This window comes from Lepidochelys kempii, chromosome 5, assembly GCF_965140265.1.
Source record: "Lepidochelys kempii isolate rLepKem1 chromosome 5, rLepKem1.hap2, whole genome shotgun sequence".
Lineage (NCBI taxonomy): Eukaryota > Metazoa > Chordata > Testudines > Cheloniidae > Lepidochelys > Lepidochelys kempii.
The window spans coordinates 74,394,284-74,417,814 of record NC_133260.1 but is presented as its reverse complement, the minus strand read 5'-3'; the positions used below and the strand labels follow the sequence as shown (position 1 = coordinate 74,417,814).

At 41.0% G+C, this 23,531-nt stretch overlaps 1 protein-coding gene across 8 annotated transcripts in view; it reads right to left on the bottom strand.

The window, feature by feature from the left end:
- Positions 1 to 23,531, bottom strand: part of COMMD10 (COMM domain containing 10) — a 160,515-nt gene that overhangs the window by 36,334 nt on the left and 100,650 nt on the right. For 2 of the 8 annotated variants that reach the window (XR_012159013.1, XR_012159015.1), the window contains exon 6: positions 841 to 1,000. The exons of 5 other annotated variants lie outside the window; for them this stretch is intronic. Coding sequence is in view for 1 of the 3 variants with exons in the window: in XM_073344761.1 (XP_073200862.1) it covers positions 22,559 to 22,570 (12 nt within the window). In the remaining 2 variants the exon portion in view is untranslated. Of the gene's footprint in view, positions 1 to 840; positions 1,001 to 20,465; positions 22,571 to 23,531 lie in introns of those variants that run through there. One more of the 8 variants, XM_073344761.1, reaches the window with a different exon arrangement.

Genomic DNA, 23,531 nt, shown 5'->3' with positions numbered 1-23,531 from the left:
TCCACCAGTGACCAGTGCACACTACATATTAGAATTCAGAGCAAACAGACAGCAGCTCCCATAATGCAGCCTTCACATACTGAACCCGCAGAACTCTTGAGGGCTGAAACCTATGTGTCTTCTCTGCTGCTACCAACTTACACTCTTGGGAAACTGGAATAGGGCACATTTGGGAATCTTCAATTGCCAAGATGAGAAGAATCAATCCTAATCCCACTCAAAGGGGAAAAAAAATCCTTTTCCAGCAGTACTGAAATAGAATTTTTCAGTTTCCTGGCTGCCTGCCTTTAAGGCTCTTCTCAATTTCATGTAGTGAAAGAGAAATTGACAAAAATGCCTTCCAGGAGGGCAGCAGGGGAACCATTATTTATATTTTTCCAATGGAAAATGGAATTTTTTTTTTTTTTTGGCAAAATTGCAGTTTTCCCACAGAAAATTTTGATTTTTCCCAATAGGGCATTTTCCATGGGAAAATCATTCCTATGAAAAATTCCGAACTACCTCTATTTATAATACTAATTGTGCCTTGAGAGTCCACCAATATATAGGGCTGGGATACAGTAAAACGAGAAGTGGACAACGAAATAGGTTAAAGGTACCAAGTTAAAGAACACTAAACACTGCCCTTAACACGTCTGAATGATTTCACGTGACCACAGTACAACATAAGATCTTGTGAGGAATGTACCACATCCTATAAGGAACATGTCTTATACTGTTGAGAACAAATAGTCTGGGATTTCCCTTTCATTATTTTGAAAAAACAACTATTTATTAAAGAGAAATAAAGCAAATGGAGAAGAAACCAGTAGTCCAGATAATGAAAAAAAATTGGCTCACATGCGGCCAAAACTGTTCAGAACAGTTTGTCTTGTGAAACTTGATCCTTGTAATAGTGCTGAAGTTGGTGAGACTCAGGCAGTGCTTGTACTCGAAAGAATCAATGATAGCTGTCCCCATTTTTCAGATCAACTGCAGCCTAACCGGTATAACGCTTTGTCTGGTCAGAAAGGAAACAGGGCAAGACAGTCTCAGTAAAAGCGTCTGAGCTAATTCCAAGGCAAGACAGAAACAGTCTGAAAACAGTTCATGCTCAAATGGTTTACATGTGGCTTGCGCCTGGCCAGACAAGCGTAATAATTTTAAAAGTATGTGTTTAAAATTATGTTCTCAAGCATATCCACATTATTAGAATCAAAGAATATTTTCAGGCACCATTTTTAAAAACCTGGTTTAAATAAATTCTAATACTATTTATATGTCAGTTTAGAATGGACAACATAACAAGGGAGAATGTTCAAAACACCAGAATCATCTCATGTCACAGTGCCTCTCCACTGCTGGTATTAAAATGCTGTATTTAAAAAAAGAGTGTGAAGACCAAAAAAGGAAATAGAAATTAATACAATCTGAAGTATTGGGTACATAGATCATGAGTTAATTCCATTAAAAATGTGAACAGAATTGTGTCAAAATGAAGTATAACACTGAATGCAGACTTCCTTCGTCATCCTTGTTAAGTGAATTAAACTCTCTTTCATATTTTCACTTGAGGCTTGAGCATCAATTAAAAGTGTCTAAACCAGGTCAGAAAAAAATTTCTGCGGCTGTTTCATATTATTTCTTTTTCTGAAATTTCTCAGGTGAAGGGAGGACATTAAAGGAAAAAAACATATCTATTAAACAAAATTTTCAGAATTTCATTAGCTGAGAAACCGTGTATATTTCTTAAAAGTAAACATAATAAAGAAGATTATTTCTGGGTCAGAGGACAGATATTCCAGCACACAGTTGAAGAAAGGATATTTAAAATTCACCATTAGATCAATTCTTGTAAATAGGTCTGACTAAGAATACTGGAACAAAGAGATAATAGCAATATCATGGCTCTATTCTCATATTATAACCTAGCAAAATAATGTAGATAAAGTAACAGATTATGAAAAGTTTGCCCTTCACAGTTTTCTCAGAAGAGGGTTCAATCATGTAAGAAAAAGAAAACAGAGAAAGTATGTTTCAACCTCAGGGAAGTATGCAGAGCATGAATTAGGCTATTTCTACACTAGAGACCTTACAACGGCACAGCTGTACCGATGCAGCTGTGCTGCAGTAAGATCTCTTGTGTAGCTGCTCTGAGCTCTCCCGTCGACACAGTGCTGTGCACACTACCACTTATGCTGGTGAAATTTATGTCACTCAGAGGTGTGTTTTTTCACACCCGAGCGACATAAGTGGTAATGTATACATGGCCTAAGTGTCCAAACTTCACCCCTTTCCTGGGGTTTGGCTTTACTGATCACTGACAAATCCTAACAGAAACCTCAACCTAAATTTTCTTCCTGAGGTTGGTTCCCCTTAGGCCAGGGGTTTCCAAACTTGGTTCGTGGCTTGTTCAGGGAACAGCGAACTGCAGCCACTGGGAGCTGCGAGCTCAGATAAACAAAGTGTCTCACGGCCTGCCAGGGGCTTACCCTGAACAAGCTGCAAACCAAGTTTGGGAACCCCTGGCTTAGGCTATGTCTACACTGGCACTTTCATTGCTAAAACTTTTGTTGCTCAGGCATGTGAAAAAACACCCCTCTGAACAAGGAAAGTTTTAGTGACAATGTGGACAGCGCTTTGTCTGGGGGGATCCATGCTCCCAGAGACGAAGCTACCACCCCTCTTTGGGGGTGGTTTTATTTCGTCACCAGGAGAGTTCTCTCCCGGTGATAAAGAGCAGCCACACAGCACACCTTACAACAGCGTGGCTGCAGGTGTTACTGAAGACAAATTATTTCTCCAGATATTGAGCCTAACGTGTATTAAATGCTCCATCACTTTGTTAACACAGAGACAAGGTTTTCCAGTAGTGTCTCGTGCCCTTCCAGAATGTGGAGACTAGCAAAACTTCCTGGTTTTCAGAGACTTAAATGAAGAGTTAAGGCTCGTACCACCTCAGCAACACAACACTCTGCCCCAAGGGAGCTGGCAATAGTGACTGGAAATGATTCAGTAATGAAAGTACAAAGATTAAACTCTCAACCGAAGTGGTGGATTCTCCAACTCTTGATGTCTTCAAATCCAACTGCATGCTTTTCTGGAAGATGTTTAAGTCAAAAATAAGTCATTAGGTTCAATAAAGGAGTAACCGGATGGATAACAGAGGCCAGAGAGGTTAGACTAGATGATCTAAATGGTCTCTTCTCACCTTAAAAGTTATGAATCTATAATAAGCAGATATGAGGAAGGACTATGAGAACTTGCTTTTAGTGCTATGTGCTCGTGATATGTTCCACAGATCTCAATTCCAGAATTTATCTGCATGCACTCTGGCTGCATTCACTGTGCCAGGTATACCTGCATTGAACAGTGACAGGATTACTTGGAGTAGCTTGGCAGAGTTGTGAATGTGATATGAAAAGTATTGCATGTGTACCTTGAGGGATCAAGTATGGCTCATTTTCAGCACTGAATTTTGTAGATTGTTTCAACGGAAGAGCATAAGTGTGCCTTCTTGCCATGGGGACTGACGGCATACATAACAGTAATCTCTTGGATTTAGGGTACGTGTACACAGCAATGGGGAAGGTGTTTCCCAGCACAGCTGGACAGACACATGCTAGCTCTGTTAGATCTAGAAGGCTAAAAATATCAGTATGGCCACCACGGCCTGGGTATGGCTTGGGCTAGCTGCCCAAGTACAAACCCACCCAATACCATGGGCTGGCACCCAAGCCACAGTAGCCACACTGCTATTTTTAACATGCTAGCTTGGGCAGTGCTGGCACATCTGTCTGTTTGCACCGGTAAGCACCCTCCCAGCTGTTGTGTAGGTGTACCTGTGTAAGGAAGGTCAGCCAAAAAAGTGAGTGGTTCTGGTTGAAAATGGGATGTAGATAGGATGCTGTCTTATTCAGGGCATCATAAAGAATCCACAGGTCAAAGATAAATGAGTGTGTTGTATTGTGGGGGGGGGGGGTAGTGATTGGTTATTTTTTGCAAGTCTAGGGTGGTTGGTGTGGAGCAGGCTCAGTGTTTGAGTGTAAGCCTCGAAGTGGTACAAAGTTTGAGTGGTAGCTATACCTGACCTAAAGCAGAGTTTTGCTCACATTAGGGGGGCTCTCTATCAGGAATCCCTGATCAAGTGAACCTGCAATTTACTTGCCTTTGATCATACTTAGTTCCATTGTGCAGGAAACATGAGTGCACAATTCAGTTTTTTATCTTCTCCCTATCTAGTCATTGCTAACTTCTTTGATAATACTTCTAAAGTAAAATCAGAGTGCGCGTGCATATTATAGGGCACTTTACAATATCACTCTTAACCCAGAAATGTTGGTTTTAGGCAAAATTTTCAACAGGAACAGAATGCAGGCAGAGAGCAAGGAATACTCACAAGGCACATGCCAAGGACACTATGCAGAGCAATAGTATAGTTAGAAATAATTATAGGGCCCTCTAAATTAGCTGTGCTATTCAAGGCTACTTTCCTACCAGTGTAAAACCTTTATCCCACAGATGGAAAAATAGCAGCTTGCCCAACAATCACTCTCACATAGCTGAGTGTACTTTGATATACAGGAACGGCAGAGTTATGAACACCTCAGGAATGGAGGTTGTTTGTAACTCTGAACCGTTCGTAACTCTGAACAAAACATTTTGGTTGTTCTTTCAAAAGTTTACAACTGAACATTGACTTAATACAGTTTTGAAACTTTACTTTGCAGAAGAAAATGCTGCTTTTATCCATCTTAATTTGAATGAAACTAGGACAGAAACAAGAAAAGGAGTACTTGTGGAACCTTAGAGACTAACAAATTTATGTGAGCATAAGCTTTCATGAGCTCACTTCATCGGATGCATGCAGTGGAAAATACAGTGGGGAGATTTATATACACAGAGAACATGAAATAATGGGTGTTTTTATACACACCGTAAGGAGAGTGATCAGGTAAGGTGAGCTATTACCAGTAGGAGAGCGGGGGGGGGGGGGGAGATGGGGGAGAGGAGGGAACCTTTTGTAGTGATAATCAAGGTGGGCCATTTCAAGCAATTAACAAGAATGTCTGAGGAACAGTGTGTGTGGGGGGAGAAATAAACATGGGGAAATAGTTTTACTTTGTGTAATGACACATCCACTCCCAGTCTTTATTCAAGCCTAAGTTAATTGTATCCAGTTTGCAAATTAATTCCAATTCAGCAGTCGCTCGTTGGAGTCTGTTTTTGAAGTTTTTTTGGTGAAGAATTGCAACTTTTAGGTCTGTAATCGAGTGACCAAAGAGACTGAAGTGTTCTCCGACTGGTTTTTGAATGTTATAATTCTTGATGTCTGATTTGTGTCCATTTATTCTTTTACGTAGAGACTGTCCAGTTTGACCAATGTACATGGCAGAGGGGCATTGCTGGCACATGATGGCATATATCACATTGGTAGATGTGCATGCAGGTGAACGAGCCTCTGACAGTGTGGCTGATGTGATTAGGCCCTATGATGGTGTCCCCTTAATAGATATGTGGACACAGTTGGCAACAGGCTTTGTTGCAAGGATAGGTTCCTGGGTTAGTGGTTTTGTTGTGTGGTGTGTGGTTGCTGGTGAGTATTTGCTTCAGGTCGGGGGGCTGTCTGTAAGCAAGGACTGGCCTGTTCCCTTACCTTGTCATATTTTTTTAAAATACTGTATTGTATTTGCTTTATTATTATTATTTTGTCTCTGCTGCTACCTGATTATGGTTCAAAATGAGGTGCGTGGTTGACTGGTCAGTTTGTAACTCTGGTGTTCGTAACTGTGAGGTTCTTCTGTAGTTCCATTTCAAAGCGAGGTAAATCAAAGTGCACTAGAGAACTTTCGGTGCAAGGTAGCAGGATCCACATGGACACTTTGCGCACAGCAGGCTAGTGTGGGGTGGATTTGCATTCCATCTTGCTGGGAACTAAATGTATGTGTAGACGAACCCTTAGAATAGTTGATCTTTAGACAGAAAGAGATGCTCAACCTTACCTATAGCCGAGCTGGTGTTCTCCTATATGAATTATTGCAATGTGGTATAGACAAGTAGATTAGATCACTTGAAGACAAATACAAGAAATACATTCTTTGTTTCATAATTCACATTACTGTTAGGTCTCATCACATCTGACTTTGCACCTATCATATGATCAACCCACTTAGGGTTGAGGGAGAGAGATTAAAGATTTTTTGCTGCTGCTTTACCTCCAGAATGGAGAGTACTTACATTCTAATAATACCAGCAGAAACAATGTGACTCACACCAAATGGCAGAATGAGTCGCAAACAATTTATTGCATCAAGCTAATCTTGCTCAATTTTAACAAATAATCCAACTAAGGTTAAAAACCAAAAGACAAAAAAAATCTAAAACTAACTCAGCTACTGTGTGAGGATATTATATTCTTCCTGTTTTGTATGGATTTATAATGTTTGGAAATCAATATGACTCAAGTAATAAACAAGTACTGAAAATAGTAACACCCAATGGCTCAGCAGGATGCAGCATCCTTGAACTTTCTATAGAGCCTCACATGAAAGGATTTTTCCTGTAAAATTTGGCACTTCTGTACAAACTACTACTTTAGTACTGTTTCCATAAAATATTTATACTTACCATTATAAAATGACATTGGGAAATCCTGCACTCCAGTTGGTCTATACAAGCAATACTGCCCTGGCAATTAAAACTACAGGAAGGGACTTAATTTTTGTTTACTGAATCATATTTTTTAGCGAATGTCACTGAGCTTCCACCAGTTATATAGTACCTATTTATTAGTGAAAAACACAGATTGGTCTAAAGATGTATTACAATGCATTTTTTTAAAATGTAATTACATTCTCCACTTCCCTTTAACTTTCATACAATTTTAGGAGATTTTCTACTCCAGTCATGTTTCTCTTCCACCTTACTGCTTCTCTTATTCTCCAGATCTATCTCAATATATAACATCTATCTCCAACCCACCTTTCTTTACTGTCCTACCTGCAATCCTCTGAAACCTCTACCATCTCTCAATGTCCTGTGATCTTTAGAAGGCTTAGCCCAGTCCCTTACTTCACTGACACTCAGGGTAAGGGCTTGGGAGCTGCAGTGTGAGCAGAGGATAGTGACTAGTCACTGGGGGTCCCCCACAAATATGCAGAGGCAGGAACTGTCTTGCATGCATGATATTCTGCTCCTCCACACTGCTCTACCAGCCCTGCCATATTTCTAGTCAGTACTGCTCCAGCAGGTTTCCTGCTGCAATTAGTGAAGTCCTTTTTCAGCTGGTCAGTAAAAGCCACAGAGTGAACTCCACTTTATGCTGAACAAAGCAGGCATTAACGCATGCATTTTCCACACTGAAATTTCCATGCTAGGCAGGAGATGCTCCTGTTAAGAGTGTCTGGCTCTCTCTTCCACTTTTATTTTGTCCCCTGAAACCCACCTGGAGCTCCTCTCTCACAGAGCATCTGTGGAGGGACATCCATGGGCTCCAGAAGAGGATTGAACCATACACATCATTCCTTCTACCCAGGTAGATTCCCCTACACTGGTATAAAGAGTGGATGATCTGCAACCATTCTCCTTTTTTGCCTCCAGAATCAACAGGACGTATTTTTCAGCAATATATTTTAGTGAACTTTATCCACTGCTCTGGTTCTGGTTCCTATGATATTACAAAACACAGCTGTGTAAGGGAATCCACTAGATTCTCAATTCAGCTTTACACTTAATTTAAATAAAATGAAACTTCTCACTATGGGCACTGGGTGGCCTAAGCTTGCTGAGAAGCAGAAGCAGCTAGTGTCAGAGGTCAGGGGCACCTAACATCAGCCATCAGAAACAAAAGTAGCTTAATCAAATGATGCTTTATTTGTAGTCACTTAGCCAGATTCTCAGCTGTCATAAAATGTTTTAGCTCCATTGACTTCAATGAAGTTATGATGATTTACATTTGACCGTTAATTGTTTTAACCTCATTTATAGTTTTCTAATGCCTTCTTAATGGGTGAAGCTACTTTAAGTGGTATCAGAATACTTTTTATTACAAATATTTCACCATTTTCTTTCCTTTTAAATAACTGTCCTACATTTGTGTCCCGCTTTTTCCCCCCAGTAAGAGAAGGCACATGTCCTGAGACCGTGCTACTGTATAGCAGCTGCAGCACTCTCAGGATTAACAAACAGACCCCAACCATGGCAATATCTCACCATGTCACAGTTCCTGGTGTGTGTGTATGCTGATCACTGAACTAGAATTCTTGTAACACTACTGTTTGACATTTTCACCTGTGCAGTACTGCCAACACCACTGACTGTACATGTTTTCTTAACACAGAAAATAGCCTCCTTTGTCTGTTCTTCAAGGAAATAGCTTTAGTCATATCTTATTAATAGTTCTGTTTTCATTAGACTGGTCTTCTGATATATTTTAAGTGGATCTTTTACATTCTAATCTGTTTATAATTCTAAAACAAATTCATCTGTATCACTCATTCATTCATAAGTTTCAGTGGGAAAATCAGTGTCTTGTGGATCTTATGAGCCAACACACTCCCACAGCTTAAAGGGCAGGAGGTTTGTTGTGTATAAAAACTTAACTTTAAGGTAAACTTTGAAGGCACAGGGTGTACTATTAGTGTTTTCTAGAAGATTTCTCTGAAATATGCCATAAGTGCTATGCAAGGGTTCTATAGACATAATTTCTGTTTCAGCAATGCCATTATGAAGAAGCCACAACAACCCTTGACAATGTATCACTGTGTAACAATACAGTTAGTAAATCGCTTTTGTCATTTACAAATACAGATCTTTTTAACATTGTCAATTGTTTAGACGAACAATTTGGCTGATCTTAAATTGCTCTGAAGTTTATGAATTTAGCTATTCAAATCTCTCTCAGGTATAAAAATAATACTATAGTAAGTACCAACATATGGCATGAAGAAACAAATTTTTTAAAAAAATAAATACATAATTCTTCCCTAGAAGTGATCAATGAGTTACTTAACTCTTGGGTGTTTAATGAAGGGACTACAGAAGACTAAAATTGTTTAACAGTAAACTTAAATTCTCAGACAAATTTCCAGTCAAAAGCAGAACACTGTACCTTTTGTTCCAGATGGCCCTGATTCAACAAAACATTCAGACACATGCTTAACTTTAAACATGTGAATAGTCCCCACTGAAGTCAATGAGACTACTCTCATGCTTAAAATTAAGCTCGTTCTTAACCACAGCACAAGTATATAAAAACATTTTTATTGCATTTTTTGATTAACAGACTTTTTGCATTCATCATGCCAATGTGTGCAGAAAAATTACTAAAATTGTTAACCAAATGTATAACCATGAAAAAACTTTAGTTGTAAACATACTAATTTATTGTTATCATTGATTAATTACAATAGGGTTTTTTTTAATAAAAACGTTTAAATTTTCCATCACTACCCTAAAACATGAACTGGAAGAAACTATAATTTCATTATCTGATTTGTCAACTAGTAAGCCTGAATGCTAAGTTAGAGTTGCAATAACCTCAGTGGGAGTTGTTGGACTGCACCTTTAAAAAGCAAATTCTGACTTTAGCTGGTGATGAGAAAAAACACACACAGTATTGCTTTTTTGTGGTCGAGGGGGAAAATTAGAGGTTTGCTCACATCCAGAAGCAAAATAAAACTTAGTTTTTCCATGCATCTCTCTTTAAAACCAGGCTTCAGAGCACTTACACATGGCATTGAACAATGTTCCTGAAATTTATGAACTATTTTAAGTCTAGTGAATCAGTGCATGTAAGCTACATATCCAGTATCTGTATATCATCCAATTCTCCCCCACTGGGAATTATGCCATTTACACAGAAAAGCTGGACTAGTTCCTATACATCCGCTATTGAATAAGCTACTGTAAACTTTGAGAACTAAAAAAAATAAGAGTTTCAACAAAATGGCAAAGCTTCACAAGAACGAAACCACAGGAGTAGCAGCTGTCATAATAAAACTGAACATGAAATCCCTTAGCGGTCTGTTTCCGAGGAGAATTACAAGCTTTCAAGTGTCCAATGTTTGGATAGTAATCTCATGGATCCTATTACACACTTCCAATTACTCCCTTTCCTTTACTTTGTCTGAAAGTTTCACTATTTATTTTATTTATTTGCATACATTTGGCCATGTAGTAGCTGGTAACAAAATAATCGGTAACCAGTAAATGGAAGATGGAAGTTAAATTTGTTGTACATCATTTGTACACATCATATATGATGAGCACTGTATGCTATTCTATATTACAATCAAAGGAGGACAAATAAATATTATGAGATATATCAATTACTGATAAATGGATAACACTATTATACCTTTTCTTTCAGCGTGTCTCTCTGGCTAAATTAATGTAGAATGCTGAATTTCTAATCAAAATTACTGGTTTCAGAGCTACGCTCAAGCCTCCTAAAGATCTCTCCTATGATGAAGTTCCATATGAGGTGTTCCTTACAACTTTAAGACACTGCAATATACCACATTTGTATTTCAGAACAAAAATAAAATGGCCAAAATTTCACTCTTTTGCTAGCATTAGTGATGTGATGCAATCCTTTTCTCTTGTTTTCCAAATTGACTGTTGGCATGTATATATATATATAAAAAAAGTAACTATAGAACTGTAACATTACTAGCAATAAAATCATAACAAGTCTCAAAGTTTGATAATGTGGTTTACTGTTTTAGATGTTGGCACACAGGAAACCAGTCATCTCAACGAGTAATGAATTACAGTTTGAATTCCAAAAATTAAAATACATATAAATATATGTGTATGTACAATCACAGACATTGCCCCCTCCTTTAAGAAACTCCCTCCTAAAATATAAATAAATTATATGAGGGAGTTTCTTAAAGGAGGGGGCAATGTCTGAGTGTGTACACACACACGCACACACACAATGGAGCGGAAAAACAACCAGGTGGCCAACCCACAATTCTTTGTGTGTGTTTCATCTACCGCTTCACACTAGGAGGCTTTCATGGCCCCAAATGAATGAGCATGAATATTCAAGGGAAAAAACAGCTTTTCCCTTTTATAGTTTCTGAAAACTACCAGTTTAGCCATGTAATAACTAAAGACTTACCAGCCTTTTTAAAATTTATGATAAATAAGTTAGAGCCCAACAGAGTTAGAGATTTTCTGAATTGGGTACTGTATTCAATGTTGATTTTTAGAGCTTTCCTCCCATCAAGAGTATATCAGAGGTGAGTGAGACGTTTGTTTGGTTTCCTTAAATTTATTTATTTTAAAAGGTGTTTTTGCACAAAAAAGGATCTTGTAACCAAATTATTTTTGGACTAAAGACTGCATTAGCTCTTAGAACATCTTTGCCTTCATGAGAAGCTCAGTACTGCTGTTCCTCAGTAAAACACTCCAAAACCTCCAAAAACACTCCTTTCCAAAGTGATTGCAACCAAAATGACAATCTTTAAAGATAGAAAATCTAACGGCACTTCTGACAAGAGATCAAAAGAATGCTTAACCAGGGTGTTTACAACAAGATTTAGATCCCTAGAGGGACTTCTCCTCATTTGTGAAGAGCTGAGAAGCACAGCTATAAGAAATCATATGTCTGGACAAGAGGGCAATCCAAAACCTGCTTGCTATCTCTAGCGAGCTAGAAATAGTTACCACTTGGATATTACAGTTTGAGGTTTTAGGCCTGTATTAAGACTTTACTGTAAGAACTCCAAAAAAGGACAGGCTTTGCACTTGTCTTGAATGGATCCATCCGTACTAATGCCTTACATATTGGCATGGCCCTGAATATGTCCTTTTTGTGGAATACTTGCTCAAAGTTAAAGGTACAACAAACACATCTGAATAACTTATTTTAATTGGTACTTCTTCAGGATTCTGTAGTTATATTATTTACTCTGGTCCTGGGTGTGGATTGTGGTCCTTGAGAAAAGAGTCTTCTTGTAAAGGTGGCATAACCAACTAGTGCTACCTGAATTGGGTTCAAGAAACAGGATTTCTTTGGACAACGAGGGGCCTACTTTTGCCCTTTTTTAAAAAAAAAAAGATGTCCTGGAGAACATTATGAACAGAAAAAGACAGTCATGCTTTTTGCCAGGGAAGAACGTAGCCATGATCATGCCCTGACTATTAATTTCTTTATCTGGAATACGACTTCAGTATCTTTGTGGATCTTGGATGCAAAAGGTCTGTTAAAGAGCAGCAACACAGGGTCTGTTTCCCCATTTGAAGACCTTGAGAGGTGTGTACTCCTCTCTCCTGGATTTATCCTTTGCCTGCTTAACCAGCTGGTATGGTGTTTATAATCTATTTACATGTAGTGCTTGAGAATACAGATTTCTCTTTCTCTCTCTCCCCCCTTCCCTTTCCTATCCCTTCTCCCTTCACCCAAGAAAAGAGAAGTTTAAATGCTAATAACAGGATTGATGATCTGGTACCTTCTCTTGATGAAAAAAAGATGTTGTTAGATGTAAGTACATCTTGGCTGATCAGAATTGGGATTAAAAGTCTTAGGGCATAACTGATTACTCTGAGTTTGATCCAACTGATACTGTTCTGGACGTCTGTTCCTCCATTAACCTTGGATGAAACTGTTCCCTGAATTAGCTTCCCTGCACTTGAAGGTGACATCAATTTGCTCCATCAACCCTCTTCAATTTTTATATACTCTGGCCCTCTAAGTACCCCTTTGCAACACGACAAGGAAGGACACAGATGATGGGTCCTGTGGACTCAAGAAATCAGGAAGCTTCTAGAGTGGATTCATATGGAACCTCACTCAATAGTATATTGGTGTAATGGACCAACTGTCACAGGTTGACTGTCCTCTTTAAGGAGAGACAGAGCCAGCCCTACCTGTATCAAAATTGATTTGCTGCCTCCCAGCCTGAGGTGGCAAGATTAAGAAGGGTTAGGTGATAGTTTAATGGACAGCTGGGCCTTATAAAAAGGCTGAGAGAGATAGGTAACCACGGGGAGTGGGCAGGCTTCTGTGGAAGGCCCTGAGCCAGGGTCTGCAGAAAGCAGTGTATTCCAAGGGAAACATGGGGACTCAGTTCTCTATAACAGAGTGGAGAGACTTAAAGGGAGAGCAGAAGGTAGGCTCAGGGGAGGCTCAAGTGGGGTAAAAAGTGCTGATTCCCAGAATTCTTCCCTGGAGTCCCTCTCACAGTCTCAGCCCCTCTGGGCAACCTTTCACTCTCTCTGCTCTGGGATAGAGTGCTGACTCCCAGGCTATTTTCCTAGAGTCCTCTTTACCCTACTTCAGGGCTTTCCACCCTATTATAGTATTAAAGTCTGGTCTTTTGTTATCCCAAAAGGGAATTGAGCCACATGAATCTGCGAGAGACACAAAACCTGGGTGAGGGGAAACTGAGGTTGGGAGAGCCTGCAGTGCCAAGATCAGCCAGCCGGGGCGCTATCGTGCAGCCCACTCTGCAACACCATTGTTCTAATCTGAGACATCAGAGCGCTCATAGCTGTGCCTGAATAACAAATTATATTGTGCCTTTCAGCCACCAGCTTCTGAATCCTCTCTTGATAGAAATACTTCTGTGGAGGTTGATAGCTATGATAACTCTTGTAAATAATATCAAATGTGTGGAATCATTTGGCTCCTGGTAGTGTTGACAAATCCATGTTATTTCAGAATACAACCTGGGCTGTTATGTGGCCTTTTGCAGGGAGGGTACTCTGTAGAACAGGTCATTTTAGAGTGAGTATACATGAATTCTTTTCTGTCCAAGGAAAACAATGTGTTAACTAGTATGTTGAGAAGCACTCAGAAAGGCAGGTGGGCCAAAAAGTAAGTCAACATACTACAAATGTTTTCTGTTGCATGCGAAGATGAGATGTCTCCTATGGGAGGTTCATGTTATGATGTGCAGATAGATATTCTTCAAATTGATTGACAGAGGGGGGAAAATAATTTTCCTTTAGAAATGGTTGCTAAAGTGGAATTTAGGGTTTCCATCCTGAACCATGGCTTCCAGAGGATTCAATTTAAGAAGCTGAGGTTAGGCACCCTCTGTCTTTGGAATGATTTGTGCTCTAAAAAGAAGATGGAGTAAATTTCTAAGCCTTCTTGTTGCCTGGGAGATCAATTACTGCAGTTTTAAGATGATATATTGCAGTCTTCATACTCTGAAGTTTCAGCTGATTGGAAGAAGAATAGGACATCATTAACCTTGGTTTAGGGGTTACATTTAACCCTAGGGATCTCTCTGCCTCAGATTCATTTAGGCTGGATCTCTCTGCCTCAGATTCATTTTTCTAATGTAGTAGTGATCCCACACTTCAACATCTTCTGCCACTTGTCCCCTATTCAAGGAACTACACTATGTAGTCAGACTGTAGTCATGTGTGCTTGAAGAATGAAGAAGGTTTTTCTGCAGTATCCCTTCTGTCTCTCATGTCCCTTGGTGTGTTTAATCATCTAACGGATGTCCCTCATATAATTAAAAAGAAAAGTGGTTCTACAGAACCACTAACCCAGGAACCTATCCTTGCAACAAAGCCCGTTGCCAACTGTGTCCACATATCTATTCAGGGGACACCATCATAGGGCCTAATCACATCAGCCACACTATCAGAGGCTCGTTCACCTGCACATCTACCAATGTGATATATGCCATCATGTGCCAGCAATGCCCCTCTACCATGTACATTGGTCAAACTGGACAGTCTCTACGTAAAAGAATAAATGGACACAAATCAGACATCAAGAATTATAACATTCATAAACCAATCAGAGAACACTTCAATCTCTCTGGTCACTCAATTACACACCTAAAAGTCGCAATATTACAACAAAAATTTCAAAAACAGACTCCAACGAGCGACTGCTGAATTGGAATTAATTTGCAAACTGGATACAATTAACTTAGGCTTGAATAGAGACTGGGAGTGGATGGGTCATTACACAAAGTAAAACTATTTCCCCATCTTTATTCCCTCCCCCCACACACACATACACACTGTTCCTCAGACATTCTTGTTAATTGCTGGAAATGGCCCACCTTGTTTATCACTACAAAAGGTTTTCTCCCCCCTTCCACCCGCCCACCCCCGCACTCCTGTTGGTAATAGCTCATCTTAAGTGATCACTCTCCTTACAGTGTGTATGATAACACCCATTTTTTCATGTTCTGCGTGACCTTCACTAACAAGGTCAGCTCCCAGACTGCTGTGCTGGGCATCACAAAATGGGGAAGAGATGGCCAGCCCGCGGTGGAGATAGAGGTGGTTAGGGACTATTTAGAAAAGCTGGACGTGCACAAGTCCATGGGGCCGGACGAGTTGCATCCGAGAGTGCTGAAGGAATTGGCGGCTGTGATTGCAGAGCCATTGGCCATTATCTTTGAAAACTCGTGGCGAACCGGGGAAGTCCCGGATGACTGGAAAAAGGCTAATGTAGTGCCAATCTTTAAAAAAGGGAAGGAGGAGGATCCTGGGAACTACAGGCCAGTCAGCCTCACCTCAGTCCCTGGAAAAATCATGGAGCAGGTCCTCAAAGAATCAATCCTGAAGCACTTGCATGAGAGGAAAGTGATCAGGAACAGCCAGCATGGATTCACCAAGGGAAGGTCATGCCTGACTAATCTAATCGCCTTTTATGATGAGATTACTGGTTCTGTGGATGAAGGGAAAGCAGTGGATGTATTGTTTCTTGACTTCAGCAAAGCTTTTGACACGGTCTCCCACAGTATTCTTGTCAGCAAGTTACGGAAGTATGGGCTGGATGAATGCACTATAAGGTGGGTAGAAAGCTGGCTAGATTGTCGGGCTCAACAGGTAGTGATCAATGGCTCCATGTCTAGTTGGCAGCCGGTATCAAGTGGAGTGCCCCAAAGGTCGGTCCTGGGGCCGGTTTTGTTCAATATCTTCATAAATGATCTGGAGGATGGTGTGGATTGCACTCTCAGCAAATTTGCGGATGATACTAAACTGGGAGGAGTGGTAGATATGCTGGAGGGGAGGGATAGGATACAGAAGGACCTAGACAAATTGGAGGATTGGGCCAAAAGATATCTGATGAGGTTCAATAAGGATAAGTGCAGGGTCCTGCACTTAGGACGGAAGAACCCAATGCACAGCTACAGACTAGGGACCGAATGGCTAGGCAGCAGTTCTGCGGAAAAGGACCTAGGGGTGACAGTGGACGAGAAGCTGGATATGAGTCAGCACTGTGCCCTTGTTGCCAAGAAGGCCAATGGCATTTTGGGATGTATAAGTAGGGGCATAGCGAGCAGATCGAGGGATGTGATCGTTCCCCTCTATTCGACATTGGTGAGGCCTCATCTGGAGTACTGTGTCCAGTTTTGGGCCCCACACTACAAGAAGGATGTGGATAAATTGGAGAGAGTCCAGCGAAGGGCAACAAAAATGATTAGGGGTCTGGAACACATGACTTATGAGGAGAGGCTGAGGGAGCTGGGATTGTTTAGCCTGCAGAAGAGAAGAATGAGGGGGGATTTGATAGCTGCTTTTAACTACCTGAAAGGGGGTTCCAAAGAGGATGGCTCTAGACTGTTCTCAATGGTAGCAGATGACAGAACGAGGAGTAATGGTCTCAAGTTGCAGTGGGGGAGGTTTAGATTGGATATTAGGAAAAACTTTTTCACTAAGAGGGTGGTGAAACACTGGAATGCGTTACCTAGGGAGGTGGTAGAATCTCCTTCCTTAGAGGTTTTTAAGGTCAGGCTTGACAAAGCCCTGGCTGGGATGATTTAACTGGGAATTGGTCCTGCTTCGAGCAGAGGGTTGGACTAGATGACCGTCTGGGGTCCCTTCCAACCCTGATATTCTATGATTCTATATAAATCTCCTCACTGTGTTTTCCACTGAAGGCATCTGATGAAGTGAGCTGTAGCTCACGAAAGCTTATGCTCAAATAAACTGGTTAGTCTCTAAGGTGCCACAAGTCCTCCTTTTCTTTTTGCGAATACAGACTAACACGGGGGCTACTCAGAAACTCCTCATATAATTGTTATTTGGATCAAAGAGTGCCAAGACCCACAATAGAGTCTATATTTCCATTTGAGCTAAAAAGCCTCCTTAGATTTTTTTTTTTTAAATTAACGAACTGAAAGGAGGTTTCCAGGGCAGCACAACCTACTACGTCACCAAAAAGCCTGCCCCCTTGGATATTTAGTGGTAAATAGTACCTGCTTTGCCTGCAAATTAGCTTTCCAGGGCCTTAGGTGGAGCTAGTGTTGTGACACAGAGTTTATATATATTATAATTATTATTAAACTCTGTCATGACACCACCATGTATATATATAATCATTGCTCTTACTGTAAATCTTAGACTGTTAAGGGTTGAGGAAACAAAACATTTCCCATGACAGCCACTGCTAATAAAAATCTCTCTTCAAAAAAGACAGCCAGTCCAGGAGATTTTTCTGATCTTGAATGGTACAGAAGGCAATAGGGAGCTTGACCATGCATATGTGGCTCTAGCACAAGACATGAAAGCAGCAATGCACTACATGTTAAACAAAGACTTTTGGGGAATATAAACCAGGAAGAATTTACTCCTTTTTCAGGTACACTCCCAAGTGAAATTTCTCTCTGGAGAGAGTCAAGGAGTTCTTCTTGGTGTTTACCACCAGCATCTTTCTAATGCACATGGTTTCAAACATCTGAAAGAGAGAAAATCTTTGCTGCATTTTTACTATGTCCTGCTCAAAGCCTGTATCCTAGAGCAACCCTTCCTCGGAAGGGTTGAGTCAGAGGACAAATACCTTAGACTTTTTGTACTTTTCTTTTCCTTTTTAATCTTTTTGGATTTTTGGGCTCATTTTGCAGGAGTCATTCCCTGGCTGCAGTCTTTTGTGGCTTGCTTTATGCAGCACTGTGAGCCCTCTGAATATGCCTCCCGCACTGTCCTCCCCTTTGGGGTCCATCTCCCTTTGACTGGGTTATGTGGTTTCGTTGTCAGAGCTCCCTAAATCAATTTGGGGGAAAAGGGGAGCCAAGTATGAGCCCTGCTTCTCTCCCAGGGCAATTTAGGATCCATTTTAGTACTTTGGGGGTGAGTGTTGGATCATATTAAAGAAGTTCTGTATTAAAATCACAAATGACTTTGATTCCCCACAGTTTAAATTCCAGGGTATTACTAATTAAGAGGTATCTTGGTTTTTGGTACTGTTTCTCTCCCTCTATGTGTGAAACTTGCAAGCTGCTAATTGCGTTAGTACAGTCTAAGACAGAGTCTGTTCTCAAAGCAATTCACAGAGAGAGAGACTCAAAGCAATACTCTGTAACAACAGAAACAGCACCCAGAGACTCCCTGCCCTTTTGTTGTATTAACAATTGTGATTAAAATAGAGATAGATGATGTATGTGGATAGATGCTTGGTGTGGATAATAACTGAATGATCAGGGAGGTGCCAGCCTAAGAATCCAGTGTCCATCGGCTGAAGAAGGCGTCAAGTGGAAATAACCAGAGGACCCCCAGAGGGCAGACTGGAATCCACCCAACAGCCTCAAGAATGGGAGAACCAAAGAACAAGATAACATCTAGCAGCACGGAGCTGTCAGGAATGTGCCATCTGCTGACTGATTCAGCAACAGCATGATGAAGCAATTCCCATAGATTGGCATAGGAAGAAACTCCTATAAAAATGGACTCTAGAAAGTGAGAACTTTGGGGGTGTGATTCTGCAAATCAACTTCCAGAAGGATCAGATGAGCATCTGACAAGGCCCTGATCCCTCCTCATGTCCAGGCCACCTGGTCAGTGGCTTGGCATGAGCAACTCTAAGGCTGGTAACTATGATAACAACCTTGCAGAACCTGTGTGTGTGTTTGTATGAATGAATGTGTGAATAAATATGAGATTGAATGGAATGTTATAGCTTATAATAACTGCTTACTATGATTCTTTCTGTATTCACAATAAATGTGGTATTTTGCCTTTTTCCCTTTAATAAGATCCTGCTGGTTTTTAATTTATTGGTATAACATGAGGGGACACACACATGCCCTGGTGCCCCTTAAGGCTTTGTCTTTCTGGTTCTGTTCTGTCCCAGGACTTATCCCTTGGGCTGTCTGGCTGAAGTGCTCCTCATCTTTGGAGTCTCTTCCTGTTCTGTTTTGTAGTTCCTGCTTGAGCTTTTCCATGTTGGAGTCGCAGCTCCGTGGGGCCCACAACATACCAGCCTGACTTAGCCTGTACCAACATGCTCACTGAGGATAGGAAGGACATAATTTGCCCTCTAAAGAGCCGGTGAAAGCTGCCTCCCTGCCTGGTGTTTGCAAGACAGCTCTGCCCTGCCAGAGAGGTGACAGAGAAATCTGGAAGAGAGGCACTGCAGTGCTGGCTCTGGGTGACTGAGACCACTCCAGTGCTCAACACCTAAGCCAAGATGGGGGAGAGAAGAAAGACTAAAGAAAAATCACTCACCAATGCTCAAAAAAAAACAGACAACAAAAAAATGCTGGCAAAGAAAAGTCGGGAGCAAAGTAAACCATTACTTGACTGCTGCCATTGCGGCAGAAGATCGAGTAGCAAGCCAGAGAGGGGGACATGGCTAGCATGGGCTGTGCTATAGATATGAACTACCTCCAGAAACTGCAGACAGGAGGGGAAATGCCCATACATATCACCATTGTGGGAGATGCTGAGCTGCAGAAAAAAATGTATTATGGTGAACTTCCCTACACCCCTTGTTACTTGTTTTACTGGGAAAACTGAACTTTAGAAATTCCTCTCTATGCAGGAGTGACCCCTGCAATCAGAATCTGTAGCATCCTTCCCTGATGCCTTTCCCAATTTCTCAGATTTTGATGGGAGAACGTGGTCAGGGAAGAAGGGATGGAGAAAGAAGAGAGAAATCAATCTCTGAAGACTTGGATACTGAGGGTACCCTAACCTTACAGGTCACCCCCCCCATCTTTGTAGGGCACAGGGAGAGTGCCCTCCTATTTTTGAGACAAGATATTACTGAAGAGGGAATCTGAAAGAAAATTTGCACCTGCAGAATGTGCAGGGTCCTGTTGGCCCAGCAGATTGGGCATGGCCAGCCTACAATATATGAGCAAGATATGGTTAGCCCACGCATTTTTGCACTCTTTCCTGCCTGCTTCTCTATTCCTCTGGTTGCCGATGAGGTGTCCCTGTCAGAGAAGCCCACATGGACATGCTGTACTGCAAGCAGCAAAAGCCCGTTACCTCAGTATCAGAAGTGGTATTTCCAGCAAGCTTGTCGCCGAGCTCCTGAGATTAAATAAGAGCTCAGTAATGCTTAGATTCCCATAAGATGACTATTAAGAATAAGGAGGATCCCTTTCTAGTGCTTTTCATAGAATCATAGAATATAAGGGTTGAAAGGGACCTCAGGAGGTCATCTAGTCCAACCCCCTGCTCAAAGCAGGACCAATCCCCAATTTTTGCCCCAGATCCCTAAATGGCCCCCTCAAGGATTGAACTGACAACCCTGGGTTTAGCAGGCCAATGCTCAAACCACTGAGCTATCCCTCCCCATTTGTTTGTTTTCTCATTGTGCTAAGCAGAAGCTCTGGTAAATCCTTCTTGCAGCTGCTGGAGGCAGATGGATCTTCTCAGGTATGACTACTCCCAGTCTGCCAGGACTGACAGGTCTGGTTCTGCCTCCTAGGAGCTGCAAGTAAGGGTAAGACCCATTGTAATGGATCTGTGTTCTTTCCCTGTGAAGAAGAATGACTGGATTAATTTAAATTATAGGTGAAAGTTTTCCCCATATTACATCCCACTTGATATACCATAATTTCAGGCCACACTCTTATCACAAGAAGTACCAGTTGGTAAAAAACAGAAAATATACCGTCACAAGAATGCAATTTTTTAAAAGGTAGATACAATTTTCAATAATAAAACTTTCCTCTCCACACAAAAATCCAACAGGCAGCACTACCACAAGGTATACAACCCTCTCTCACTTTTTCCTCACTGAGATAAATTCAGAAACATCCAACATATAATCCACATCTGATTTCAACTCCAAGAGGCAGCAGTCATGCAGTTCGATTTATAATTACAGAAAGATATAATGCATAGTGAAGGTAGTACAAAGGTATTTCTTCTCGCAAAGGCATACGTCAGTCCTACCCCTTCTGAGGTGTTAAGGTCCAAAGGATATTAGGAACCAAAACAACCGCAACTGACACCATCCAACAAACCCCTATGCAGGGCTTATCTACAAGCAGTCTGTGCTTCCACTGATTCATCCCCAGGGTTTGGTCATCCCTTAGCAGGGGTTATCCAGCTAGCAAGCTACTTCAGTCTCTAGGCAGCAACCAGACTTCTCTCTGATTAAGAGCAGCAGAGCTCTGCTTCTTTGTTCAGCTGAAGCCCTGGACTGGGCTTCTTTCAACTCCCCTCTCCATGCCTGACATTTGCTGCAGGTGTAGTGGCTTGGAGCCATCTGGATCCCCAGGCTCTCCTTAATCCTCTCTTTGCTGGCGTGGGGCCTATCTGCCTCATTAATGCCCTTGTTGCCAGGGTGGGACCTATCTGCCGCACCACAGTGATTAAATAAATGCTCTTTCCAAAATCTATAAATCTGTGTGTCTGACAAAACTCTACGCATGTTTCACTGTCAGTAATTGTATTTTAGATGTCTTTACAAAGTAAAATGTACTTGTGAAGTCACAGAAAACAAATTACCTCAAAGTAGTGGTTTGGAGTACCCAAGAAAGGCGGAGCACTGCAAATGCCAAGGTTCAGAGTGCAGCAGTACAGATAATAGTATGAGACAGGGTAAGTTACCCATAACATATTTATGCCGTTTTATATATGCAGCCAGGAACCTCAAATCCTACTTTATACTTGTGACTCAAACAATCCTAAATGCAGTCTTGGTTCTCCAAAAACAAATGGTGTTATGAACACTCAAACAGTGAAACTGTGGAGTGAAGGGGAGAAGAGTTACACTAGCATTTTATCACAAATGTGCAGAGATATAATTTTAGAGAAAGATCTTGCTTCATCTGTACACTTCGGTTTAGTTATTTAAGATTCTATAAAAGTTATTTAAATGAATAGTCATGCAAGAAATGAAATGAAAAGCAAATATATATATTGGGAGGTGTTTATTAAGAACTGATTTTATTCTCGGGCAATATTTTACTCCGTGTACCCCCAAATCTAGTCATGGTACAAACTGCAAACTACTGTACAGAATGACTTCATGCAGAATTTATGGATTGCCATTTAACCCCTCTCATTTTAATAACATTATTTTCACAGTAAATAAACTGCTTAGAGAAATTGAGACAAAAAATTAATAAAAGACAAAATTCTAATTGAAGTGTAGGGGTAAAAAATTTTAAAGGATCTAAATGCATTAGGAGTGTAGGTACCATTTTCAAAAATTAGTTAAGCACCTAAGACTCTTAAGTGCCTATGTCTCCTTTGAAAATGTGATTTAGGCACTTTAGACATTTTTTCTGAGGTTATTGGCAAAAAAATATTGCCCAATGGGTATAAAAGTGATTTGCAGAAAAACAACACTCAGCTGCAGGATGATAGCATTACTGTCCACTGGAGGTCACTCTGTCAACCCAATGGATTATAGTTTTTCCTGTAAAATGAATGAAAAATCTAGTCAATTCTGCCCGTAAGAGTGTTCTACACATTTTTTTTCAAAGCTCTTCCTTATGATGTATAAAGAGAGTTGAAATGGTGGGGCTTTTATTTTTATTTTTTTTATTTATTTATTTTACACTGCTTGGTTTTGTTTATTTTGTTTTTTATAGTGAAATATTAGGAATGTCAATTCTATTCTTGCTTGTATTTTTTGTGGAGGATGTGCCGATCTTGGAGGATGTCCATTGTTAGCCCACACAACGTATTTTAAGGGGTGAGGGTGCAATAAAGTAGCTACAATAGTGCAAAGTGCTGCAGTCATGTCAAGGTCCACAAGGTTATGGGGCCAACTAGACAGAGTGGCTCAACACACTCACACAAATTTGGTTCTAGTGCATCTCTGTTGGATGGAAGGGCAGCTGGGTCAAATTTGAGTGGCAGCGAAACAGTATATGCAGGGTCACAGTGCCACTCAGGTTTGCCCAGCTGCCCCTCTGTCATGATAGAGGGGCGGTTGGGCTGAACCTAAGGAGTGTTGCAACCCCATGTGCCAGGTCGCAACATCACTCATTACTCAGATTTGGCCGACACTATGTGAGGGCAGGGCAGGTGATGGATGGAGCTGAGTTGCTGTGCAAAACTACTGGCTGGAACTGCATAGCTCAAGTGGTGCCAGGGAGTGGTCAGGAAACAAAGCTGGGTGATGAGTTGTTGCTGGGCTATGGGTGAGCAGGAAGTGCTGGGGATCTACGGGTCAGGGGTTGGGAGCACATAGGATGTGTTATGGTGCAGTGCAGTGAGCTGTTGGAGGAATGAGAGGTGCTGGGAGACAGTGGGGTAGGTTCGGGGGCTCAGATTTCAGAATCAGGAAGGGGGCCCCAACCTATTCTTGCACTAGGGACTTCTGGGACCTTCTTATGCCACTCCAAAAGTGCTGAGTTTTAACAATAACATCC